The sequence below is a fragment of the Bicyclus anynana genome, chromosome Z (assembly GCF_947172395.1).
Source record: "Bicyclus anynana chromosome Z, ilBicAnyn1.1, whole genome shotgun sequence".
Classification (NCBI taxonomy): Eukaryota; Metazoa; Arthropoda; class Insecta; order Lepidoptera; family Nymphalidae; genus Bicyclus; species Bicyclus anynana.
Window position 1 is genome coordinate 829,853 of NC_069110.1, and position 12,831 is coordinate 842,683.

At 35.8% G+C, this 12,831-nt stretch overlaps 1 protein-coding gene across 1 annotated transcript in view; it reads right to left on the reverse strand.

Annotated features, from left to right (window-relative positions):
• The window catches only part of LOC112049256 (proton-coupled amino acid transporter-like protein CG1139), a 64,103-nt gene extending 54,080 nt beyond the window's left edge, over nucleotides 1–10,023 (reverse strand). The window contains exon 1 of the mRNA XM_024087072.2: nucleotides 9,719–10,023. Within this exon, the coding sequence (XP_023942840.1) occupies nucleotides 9,719–9,787 (69 nt within the window). The 5' untranslated portion in view covers nucleotides 9,788–10,023. The remainder of the gene's footprint in view (nucleotides 1–9,718) is intronic.
• Between the last annotated feature and the right edge of the window lie 2,808 nt (nucleotides 10,024–12,831).

Below are 12,831 nucleotides of genomic sequence, written 5' to 3' on the forward strand. Positions count from 1 at the left end.
GACGTCAAATAAAAGAGAGACAAGACTTTGTAGATCCCAAAATATTAGCATAACCCAAGTTAGATCCCGACGAATAAAATTGATTTTTAATGACAACGTATGACTTACACGTGCATTCTTTTCAAGAAATTTCATTTTAGGTATTCGTCAATCTAATATTTTTTCTATGAAGGTTATTTATTACGTCTATGGAAGTATTTTGATGTTTAAATCAAATGTAAGTATAAATTATTTACCTAAATAACGGGATGAAAATTATACCGTCCGTATCATGAGCAATTCAATATAAGTTTTCATTCCCGTTTCAACCCCATAACATTTAATATCTTAAAAATAGTCAATGTACCAATTATGTCCATTTATTCCAGTGATAATTAAAAAAAAATACAATACAATATCATCCATACTAATATTAAAAATATGATTGTGTATGTGTCTGCCTGTCTGTCTGAATGTCTGTTTGTTTGTCCGTCGGCAAAACGGAGCGAAGCTTGACCGGGTTCGCCAGTAATATTATAATACAAGTCGTACCGAAAGACTTGGATGATGATTTGTTGAGTAGTGAGTTGTTGTAGTGTTATTAGTAACAAAATAATTGATAAGTGGTGGGATAATTCACCTCTCCTGATCTCCTTTAACTTTGTGGTCATATGGAAATATTCTCTTGATCGTTATCTTATCAACCCATATTCGGCTCACTGCTGAACTCGAGTCTCCTCTTAGAATGAGAGGGGAAAACTAATAGTCCACCACGCTGATCCAACGAATTAAGAAAATTCTCGGGGGGTATTTTCTCGGGGGCAGGTTTTCTCACGATGTTTTCCCTTCATAGTTTGAGCCACGTGATATTTAATTTCTTAAATTGATCACGTGACCTGTCGATAACAAATCCATACATACATCATACATTTTATTAGTTTTCGAAGCGTTTGCGTTTGTAGGAAGAAAACCGACGTGCCACATGGCTAAGGCCCAGACTAATAAAATGTATGGGAATGACAGATCCGATCGATAACTTGATCACGATTTTCATTTACAGAGCGTTTACGATTGTAGAAATAGAATCGATGTGCCGCATGACTAAGGCCCAGGACTAACCATTGGACCAACAAGGCATTATGAACTTGAATCAACGAAATTTCAAGTTTACGTTTGTCCACCCGGATATACTGGTAAACAATGCAAACACAGTCATAAAGATCGTAAAGTTAAGTTCACATCAAGCTAAGGAAATTTCCAACACATTCCAAACAGGTCCTTTGCATCGTTCTAAAGTGTAAGCAAAATAAATGTAATGTGCGATATTAAGTACGACGTAAACTCGAAATTGAAATGAAGATGAATCGTTTAGAGAAGTAACAAGTTTATAATGCTAATTACACATACGATCATACTTGGCGTGTCTATTTTGGTAGAGTAATATTAGTACGCCAGCAGCAATGTATTAAACACGATCTGGCGAATTCTTAGACTTTTCCGTTTTTCAAAATAAATAGTCATTGCCTGCGTAATTCTCTTTTAAATTTAATCTAGCGGACGCCAGCGACTTCGTCCGCGTGAAAATCGATGTAAGTTTTCAACTCCTATTGCATTCCCTTCTATTTATATTTTCGCTCCACTAATCATTTTACAAAAATATTACTCAAAACGAAACTGGCAAAGAAAATTTGAACTACCTTAATAGGTAATTCAATTTTCTTTGCTTGAGAGTACACCACTCCTTCCGAAAATTTAGTAACTAAATTAATAATACAATATTCCTACGTATAAAATATATCCATAGTCCATACTAATGCGGGAGTAAGTTTGTCTGTCTGTATTTTTGTCACCATTTAACGGCCGAGCCGAGTGTTACTTTAGTAGATCGATGGTGCTAGTTGACACATTGAGATTCTAATAATAAGAAGACTAAAAAAATAATAGTTTAAAAAACTAAAAAAAACGCTTTAAGCACGCACTAAAAATTACAAAATAATTCGGACATTTAGTTTGATGACTCAGGGGTTTTCCCTTTGCCAAATCTTCATTAGATCGCAGGTAAACATAAACAATTTCAGATAGTGACGAACGATAATAATTACCTATGTGAAATGGTATTATGTAGGTAATCATCTTTATTAAATATTTACTATTATTTATTTTAAAAAAAAGCATGGAGCGTTTATGTTATCGTTACTCTTTTTGGACAAGTTATGTATGTTACGGTGGATTCTTTGAACTCAACTTTGTAGTAGATATCTTCAACCGATTGGAGCTGAAATTTTGTATACACGTTTAGTTTGGATAATAATGCACGATATGTTACATGACGTCACTCTAATACCAATATGGCGGACTACCCAAGATGGCAGAATTGTTATTTTTAATGCATTTCTACAATATGGCTATCAAATGAAAGGGCTTATTAAGAGTAACTTAAAAATACAAACAGACTCAGAACCTAGCCAGCGGTAACTAAAAAGTAAAAATAAATTAAAAGCAAAAAATCTTTTTAAAAAAAAGTTTTTATTTAAACGCTCTGAAAAGAAGAAAACATTTTTTTCTTTGAAAATTTTAAAAATTAAGTTATAACCTCATTATAGACTATTTATATAATAAAAGCTTGTCGCGCAATTTGAAAATAAACTAGTAGGTACCAATATAATTATGTAAATTGATGTGGCAATTTTATTATATTTTCAATTTCAATTTAATTAAGCACTGATAGGTAATAAACTTCGCGACAAGCTTTAGTTATCATATAAATTGTATATAATGAGGTTATAAGTTAATAGTTTAAATGTTTAAAAAAAATATTGTCTTTTTTTAAGAGCGTTTAAATAAAAGCATTTTTTTTTTTAAGTTTTTGTTGGTTATAATTTTTTGTGTTTTTCTTGTATATACTATATATACCAATTGTTACAAAAGTAACTAGAAAAATTAAGGACTTTCCAAAGAAACTTTCAATCCCTACTTCACCGCTTCTGATTTTATTTTCGCTACATAAAAAGTATCCTGTAATCTTCTCAGTATTGTCTATTGTGGTCTCCAATCGTACAGACAAATATCTCTCGAGTACAAGTTTACCTTATGTATCTACTATATTCAAAAGTATTAGTAGTTATCTGTAGGTCTTTAGAAAAACTTGCGATGGAGCTCCTTATTTTCCTATTTAATTTGAAAAATAATAATGTTGCTATTTTTGCTAGAATTACGTATCACACACACACACACCTGCGGAATTAATAAGTTAGCTTAAGTTCCTTATTGTATACTTACGTGCGTTTTACTTTCATTATATTCTCAGTATCAGCCTGGGAGGGCATTCGAATGAAATCATTGGGCAACTAGAGAAATACATATCATTATAATAAACGTGGTCACCCTTAACGATTTTGGCAATGGTCTTGTTTAGATTATCGGTAAAAATAGCATTCCAACAGCAGTACTCCGAGCTTGCATGCTTTACAGACTGATATTAATTATAAAAATTTATCATAACACTAAATAGAGATCGTTTTTTTTAATATTTATTGCTATATATTTGTATAATCAAAAGGAAGACCGTTTGGAGTTTGTGTGTATCATCACCATCATTATCAACTCATATTCGGCTCACTGCTGAGCTCGAGTCTCCTCTCAGAATGAGAGGGGTTAGGCCAATAGTCCACCACGCTGACCCAAAGCGAATTAGCAGACTTCACTCACGCAGAGAATTAAGAAAATTTTTTGGCATGCAGGTTTCCTCACGATGTTTTCCTTCACCGTTTGAGACACAAACTCAAAATTCAAATTCATATTCAAAATTAATTTATTTCAATTAGGTTTAGTTAAGCACTTTTGAAACGAAAAGTTATGTCATGATTTAATTTGATGGTGGTAATTAAAGTCGAAAACTTAAAATTAAAGATATGAGAGTTCCAAACGTGCCTAATTCTGAAGGGCCATGGAAGGAATGACGAGAAGAGTCGCCAACAAACTCATAAGATAACTTCCAAGTCTAAGTTATCTTTTTTTTTCTACAACTTTTTTAAATAACAATAACAAAATCCCTGAAACTCAAGAATGTAAGCTAAATAACAACGTTTATGTCATCGTAAAACGTCTTTCAATCGAAAATAATAGAAAAATATCGATATTAAGCATTATCAGAGTCATCTAGCTAATAGTAGATTGTTATACAAGGGGCTAAAAAGACCCATTATACACGAGGCATTTTTAGGGTAACCATAAGGCGAGAGCTAAATAGAAACCGAGTTTATGATGGACTTAGCCCCGCGTGTTACACTATACTTTTCATTAAAATTGCGAGAAAATAAAATAATTCAGAACAGTTATCAATGGTAAAATTCTTTTTGCAGACGCAGCTTGCAATAAAAATCAAATTAGAAAAAATTACGCATTCCACAGGCAAGAACGTGCAAGCATTTCGTTCCAATTTCAATTTTTTATCAAACAATCAGGGCTCTATTTACGAATAAAACCTAAAAATGCTTGTTAACGTATAGCCCTGCTGTGGAGTGGTAATATGACAGTGTTTTTGAGCAAGAGTAGTGAAAATTCTTTTATTTCAATCAGGCTTAGTTTACTTCAAGCACTTTCAAAACGTCAGGTTATATTATTAGTTATTGGGGATAATAAAAGAAACAAGTAGACCGAAACACATATACGTCCAACTTATAATACACTTATAACTCTGTCACGTCGAGACGAGGATTATAAAGGAAACTCACAAAGTTGACAACAAGGAAGAGAGTAACTTTGACCAAGTACCTACTACTATATGTATAGTCAGGGCTTCCCTATGAACGATAATATCAACTATACGTCACACAAGCCACAACATAAACGCGCCATTGTGACGTGAATATTATTTATTTACAATTAATTGCCATTTATTACAGTTCGTGCGGTGTAGCAAGGTTAATTCTCTGCATATATGTGAAGTTTATCAATCCGCATTGGGCTAGCTTGGTGGACTATTGGCCTAATCCCTCTCATTCTGAGAGGAGACTCGAGCTCAGCAGTGTGCCGAATGTGGGTTGATAATGATAATGATGATGATATGAACTTTTTTATATTGATGTTGTAATAGTAATCTGTTTTGCGCTGTCAGCCTACATAATATTCCTACATAAATAAGAAACTAAATATAGGAAAATTAGGTCGCACAAGTTTTTCCTCAACATAAATTTATATTATATTTATAATAATATGTATTTAATAACTCAAAAAGACGAATTAATACCTAATTGATCTATTTTCCGCGAAACACTATTGAAATTTTTCTTAATTAAGGAAAATATTAAATTTACCCGGTTCAGGAAAAATCCTTTAAAATTAATATTTATCCAAAACCGGAGCATCCTCAGTTAGGGTAGGGTAGGGGTAGGGTAGTGTTAGGGTAGGGGTAAATTAGGGTTAGGGAAGGGGTACGGTTGGGGTAGGATAGGTAGGAAAGAAGCGCACATAAGTCAAAGCTTATAAGCAAAGCAAAGACAGCTAATTTAAAACACAAAAGACTCTTTCTCCAACCGAAAACCCGTCACTACAGATGTCTCCAAGAAATAAGCCGTTTTTAGGAAAAGCTGTGTTTTATGTAGCCTGGCCGCAATGTCACAAGATTGTACAATGGGGATGATGACTAGGTTTGAATATATTGATTTTTATGATACATTCGGGTAAATAGGGTTTATACATATAAAGCAAAGATTTGCAAGATAAATGAGATTATAAAAATACAAAATCTATTAAAAATCTTTTATCGTTATTAGATCATTCTATCTATCTATCTATCTATCTATCCATCTCGTCATCAAATCTAACGATCATTACATTGCCTACGACGTCATTAGTTCGTGCCATTTTGTATGGGGCGTTTTTAGGGAACCGCGACAGCGCCGCAAATCTGACCCTTTAAATCCCTGTAGCTCCGAAAGTAATGACCGCAGATACCCAGTTCCTTTTACAAAATTGCTTTACTATTAGCATACTCTTAAATTATATACAATTTAAAAAACTGTCATCATCCCTATTAATTGTATATAAAAAAGTGTTCACTACAAGTAGCGGCGACGGTATTTGAATGCGGTATTGACATTGTGTTCAGGCATCCGTCCGCGTGGTTTATTTACGTCTGACCATGAGACTTCTACCCATTCACTCGTACAAGCTAACCGCCGAATATACCATTGCGTGTGACTATTATCAACCTATTTAAATGGCAGCCACTACAGGGCCAGGGCGTGATAGCCCAGTGGATATGACCTCTGCCTTCAATTCGGAAGGTGTAGGTTCAAATCCGGTCCGGTTGCACATCCAACATTTCAGTTATGTGCATGTCAAGAAACTAAATATCACTTGTCTTAAAGGGTGAAGGAAAAACATTGTGAGGAACCCAGCACACCTGAGAATTTTCTTAATTTTCTACGTGTGTGAAGTCTGCCCATCCGCTTTGTCCCAAAGCGGACTAAGAAGGCCTAACCCTCTTATTCGCAGAGAAGACTCGTGGTCAATAGTGAGTCGAAAATAGGTTATTAATAATGACAGGATTCTCATAGGAGGGAGGTTTGGTGCTCAGAACTACCACGCTGCCCCAATGCGGTTGTGCGGGTGGTTTGTTTGACAATGACCTGCACTGAGGGCTTAACGTGCTATCCACAGCACGACCGTTGTTGTCGGTACACTTTTTTTTTTATTCTTTACATGTTAGCCCTTGACTAAAATCTCACCTGATGGTAAGTGATGATGCAGTCTAAGATGGAAGCGGACTAACTTGTTAGGAGGAGGATGAAAATCCACACCCCTTTTTTGGTTTCTACACGGCATCGTACCGGAACGCTAAATCGCTTGGCGGTACGTCTTTGCCGGTAGGGTGGTAACTAGCCACGGCCGAAGCCTCCCACCAGCCAGACCTGGACAAATTAAGAAAATCTCAATCTGCCCAGCCGGGGATCGAACCCAGGACCTCCGTCTTGTAAATCCACCGCGCATACCACTGCGCCACGGAGGCCGTCGAACTATTCAAATCTTCACCCCGGGTTATATTGCTGACAATTTTTTGGAAGATAGAATAGTTTATTATTCATATCATACTCTGACCCTCAAAGTCCAAAGGACCTCATTCACCTCAGCTCCATATACTTAGCACTGTAGAGCTAAGTCTAGCATCCGGTCTCAACGCCATTTTATAATAATTATATTTATATACTAGCCGACACCACGTGGTTCCTGTAGGAAAACGGGGATAATATATACCCTATAGCCTTCCTCGATAAATGGGCTCTCTAACACTGAAAGATTTTTTAAAATCGGACTAGTAGTTCCAGAGATTAGCGCGTTCAATCAAACAAACAAACAAACTCTTCAGCTTTATATATTAGTATAGAGTATAGATTGGCGATCGGTGACCCGTACATCATCATTATCATCATTATGATGATGATGATGATGATGAATACTTTGTTTTGATCATCAATCTCTTTTTTTTTATCAAAACAAAGTATTAATTTATAAGAATTCAAAATAAAAGTACTCAGTATTTAATGAAACAGTAAGAATTTGTGTTTGATTATTATTGATAACTGATAAAAATTTCTTCTTCATATTTTGAAAAAATAATAAAAACATTTTTTCATAATATTAAACTTACTATACTGTGTTTCCATTTCATGTCCTAATTAATGCAGAATAATGGATAAAATGCACCATAATTCAGTTTATTAAGGAATTTTATACTTGACCATGTGAGTTTCGGTTTTGGCCAGAAAACCAGTTTCGATCGGACTCTAGTATATACAGTTCCTGGACATACAACTATAAATTGTTTACAACATCTTTATTTATATAACTTTCGTTGTTTACTGTACGACTCAATGAACGCTTATAAAAATGGATTACGCTGAATGCATGTACTAGTACTACCCAGGGGGTGATTATGCGGAATACGCGATATTACTCCACTGCCTTAATTTTGAACGAGAGAGAGAGGAAGTCTTTCGAATTTTAGTGATTAAAATGAAAGCGGGGAATCTAAGCATATTGTTGGAGACAGATTCTGAATTTTGCAAAATTTCGTTGTTTTTTTTTAAATCTACATTATTGTAGTCAAGGGTTAACTGCCCTTGACTACTACCTGATGGTGTGATAACGCAATCTAAGATGGAAGGGGGCTAACTTGTTTAGGAAGAGGACGAGGATCTACACCCATTTAGGTACCTGCACGACATCGTACTGCCACGCTAAATCGCTTGGTGGTACGTCTTTGCCGGTTGGATAGTAACTAGCCACGGCCGAAGCCTCTCCCAGACATATTATAACAGAAATCGTAATTTTGCACCGGCTTTTTTATATTAGACTTTTTCACAATAGGCAATAGGCAGCGTTCCAAAATGGATGCTACATTTATTTGTAGTAGGTGGTAACTCCCATATGAAGCTTAGTGTATATATTAGTTAGTACATATATTACACATGATTGCTCCGTCACTTACCATCAGGTGACATCGCACCGTAACCGTGACGTCGAATATAAAATATTTTCCTTATTATGTTACAGTGGAATTTTCAATTCGCAGGATTCGTCACATATTTATGAATAAAATTCAATAATCGTTTTTTTAAATCGATTCAATTATTTTCAATTATTACAGTCGATTAAAATACCGGAGTATAAGAGAACTTTTATTATAATCTGATAACGTATTATCCAAATGAAATCATATTTTATTTGCAGTAGGTATGCTCTGTTTACGAATTTTAAGTTTAATATGGCCTACTGAACGAAACTAAAATACTAAACCGATTTTGATTAAAAAGTCTATCAGTCAGTGTCAGTCAAATCAGTCTATTCGAGAAAAATTAATGGGATGAAAAAACATGTTATGTTTAATTAGTCATGAGTTTTTTGTATACATTGGCTTCCTAATAAATCAAAAAGAAAACAAGAAAAGTGATTGTTTATGTTTAATAATCAATATCAACCCATATTCGGCTCACTACTGAGCTCGAGTCTCCTCTCAGAATGAGAGGGGTTAGGCCAATAGTTCACCACGCTGGCTAATGCGGATTGGCAGACTTCACAAACGCGGAGAATAAAGAAAATTCTCTGTTATGAAGGTTTCTTCACGATGTTTTACTTCACCGTTTGAGACACGTGATAATTAATTTCTTAAAATACACACACAAATGAAAAGTTGGAGGTGCCTGCCCCGGACCGGATTCGAACCTACGCCCTCCGAACGGAGGCAGAGGTCATATCTACTGGGCTATCACGGCTCATAAATAATAAACTAGGCGAGAATTCTTAGTTCGTATATACATATATTAAATTAAGGTAAAATACGACTATTTACAATTTTAAACATTTTAATTTAATGTCTTAAAGGTACATAGTTATTTACAAAAATTAAATTCGCAACATAACACACTATCATCCTATTATGTACAAAAATCTTAGCACATCAGGATACGAACAGCATGCAGCGGACCATTACGTAATGCGTAAAGGACTTTCCCCGTACAAAGAAAAATCGTTCAAAATAAACAAAACATTCTAATACATTTTAAAACATCCTAAACATATAACATTGCTCATTAACCGAGTGTTTGTCATACACTTGGAGGTAATTGTGTCATAAGACAAGACAACTACAAGCATAACGTCTGAAAGGCAGGTATTTCGATAAAAAATATTAAGACACTTCCTTTCCCGGCTCTAAAAGAAATAATTAAAAACATACCTTTTTGTTTTGGCGAGCGGCGGTGAGCCCCACTTGGGAGCCCATCTCGGCTAAAATATTCTTCGGCATTTTGAAGCACAAAAAATATCACTTGAGTAATTTTTTACTTTTCTTTTTTTGTTGTCGAAATTCGCGCGCGCAAAATCACGGTCAATAAGTAACGCGGTGCGCACCGGCGCGCTCACTAGCGACTAGCGACTAGCGAGTGAGCGCGGGCGCACTTATAATGCTTGCGAATGTGACGTCAGCGCGCCAGCCTGCGATCCTGCATCCTACATATATGCGAATCGTGAAGCAAATATGTACTACAAATTACAGCCATCCCTCGATCATCACCCAATACGAGGCCAGCCTTCTGCTCCGTCGAGAGTATGGTGACAATGTTCGAGACTCGAGTCTGTAACCACTGTCAGATGCTAATGATGACTGTGATCGGCTGCATAGCGTGCTTGCCGTAGTAGAAGGGTGTGATGCCACTCACTTCTCAATTTCGGTGGGGTAGAGATTTTGTAAGAAGGAAGCTGCATATTTCATAGCACCAACGACAGAAATATTGAGAACATATCATATTTTTTTTTTATAATTATGCCTTTGCCGTAGTCGGGTAAAATATACCCGACTACGGCAAAGGCACCAAAATGGTTAAGAATGGTCATGGTTGAACCAAGGTTGCACCTAGCATATTATATACTGTGATTATGCTAGGAACACCTCCATTTTAAACATAGGTACATGCTAATTATAAAATGGATGTGACAACGGTCTACCGTAACCATTTTTGTACTTAGGCCTTTCTCCTATCTAAAATAATTTATTGTTTGTTCCTTTTTATACCCTTTTTTAGGTTTAGTTTTTAAACTTCATTTTTTATTAGGTAAAATCTATACTCATAACAAAACTGCAACAGGTCAAATTCCGTACATTGAATATATTTTGAAAATTTTAGTCATTATTGATATTAATGGTATATTACAATCGAGACCAAAGCAAAATTAATCTAATTTTGTTTTTTTAATTTTTGTCTGTTACGAGTACTAGGGTACTAGCCTAAAAACGAAAAAGATTTAATTCGTACATAAATACTAAAATAAAACAAAGGAGGTTTAATTCGTAAATAGAATCATCATAGGTAAAGCTAAAGACTGTTTGATAAAAAAATTAAATTGGAACGAAATGCAGCTTTCTTGTGTGTGGAATACGTAATTTTTTTAACATTGAACTGTACTGAATTATTTTTTTTTCTCGGAATCGTAGTGAAAAGTATAGTGTAACACGCGGGGAGAAGTCCATTATAAACTCGGTTTCTATTTAGCCTCGTGTAGAATGGGTCTTTTTAGCCCTTTGACAACAATCTACTATTTATTACTATATTATGCCACACATCACAACTATTTGTAGTCGACACCAGGACAACAACCTGCGATACGTTGCATAATCTAGAAAATGGTCCCAGCAGCGTACTGCTATACGTATATATATATAATATATATACTCTCAGCGTATATACTGTCAAAGAGATTTCCATTTCCACGAAGCTGTACCACCAAAACGTCGTAAATCTATTGGTCATTATCTTTAATATCTGTTAGTGGCCGTTACAAAATCAAACAGAGAAGAGATATCCAAGAGATAGACAGATCTTTCAGATCACCAAGATACAACAAGAGTACATGCTAGACCCACCATGTACTCTTGTTATCTCCTGTTTCATAAGGAGGGAGGCCGGAGGACTGACCCTGTTAGTGGACCGTTACAGTAGGCTAGACCAAAAAGTACGACTGCTATTTAACAAAATTAAAAAATTAACAATTCCTTATTAAAAAAAAAACCCAAACGCAACGCGCGACCGGCATCTGAGAGGCCATCAAAATTCACTCAAACAGATTACTCTAAAGAGCCTAGATACTTGCCATTGATTTAATGACTACTTAAGAGTGTTTGAGAGGATAGCACTTGAGGACGCCCTTCACCTAGTCTTGTTACAACTAAATAGTCATCGAGTACGTATCACAATAGGCGGGGCACATAGTTCGAAGCGCCGATGTATGGTTGGGATACCAAGTTGTCGAATAGCGACCCGGTATTGGAAAACGTAGTGTCCAACGCTAGGATGGACAGACGATGTCCAGCGGGGTTATATGAACTGCTGGATGATGCCATGATCATGGTATTTCGAAGATCTTACAAGAACCCTGTGTGTAGCTGTGGATCATTGGCAATTATTTGTATATTGGTATCTAACATCAACTTAAACCCGCATTGAAGCAGCGTGGTTGGTAAGCTTTGAACTCCCTATCTTAGAAGGAGGTTCAGAAGACCATTAAGATGATAATGATGATAATTGATAGCAAGTTCCGTCGTCTTCTATTAGATTAATAAAACTAAACTCATTTACAAATATACAATATTTCACCCAAATCGTTAGATTGGATTCCGAGATACAAAATATATACAAGAATTACTCGTTAACGGTTTAATAAATGTGCACTAATTAATCCCACTTGCAGGTATAATGTGATTTGGGTGAGTAGGTCTAATAGAGATCGCGATGACCTCAATTAATTTTAATTAAATTTTCGTTTAATAATATTAACAATAATTAATTCAATGCATAATCGATAAGACTATTAATTAATGCACCCACGGGTATAGTACTCGACTGACTAAGTGTCAAGTCATTTAAAAATGTCCTTATTCGGTATTGGTATTTGGTAATGATAACCAGTTAGCACCAGTTCGCAGATAGATAGAGCTGTGATAGCCCAGTGGATATGACCTCTGCCTCCGATTCCGGAGGGTGTGGGTTCGAATCCGGTCCGGGGCATGCACCTCCAACTTTTCAGTTGTGTGCATTTTAAGAAATTAAATATCACGTATCTCAATCGGTGAAGGAAAACATCGTGAGGAAACCTACGAACCTACTAGGAAACGCAGAGAATTATCTTAATTCTCTGCGTGTGTGAAGTCTGCCAATCCGCATTGGGCCAGCGTGGTGGACTACTGGCCTAACCCCTCTAATTCTGAGAGGAGACTCGAGCTCAGCAGTGAGCCGAATATGGGTTGATGACGACGACCAGTTCGCAGACTGCAAGCGTAGGTCCGTCTTAATTTTT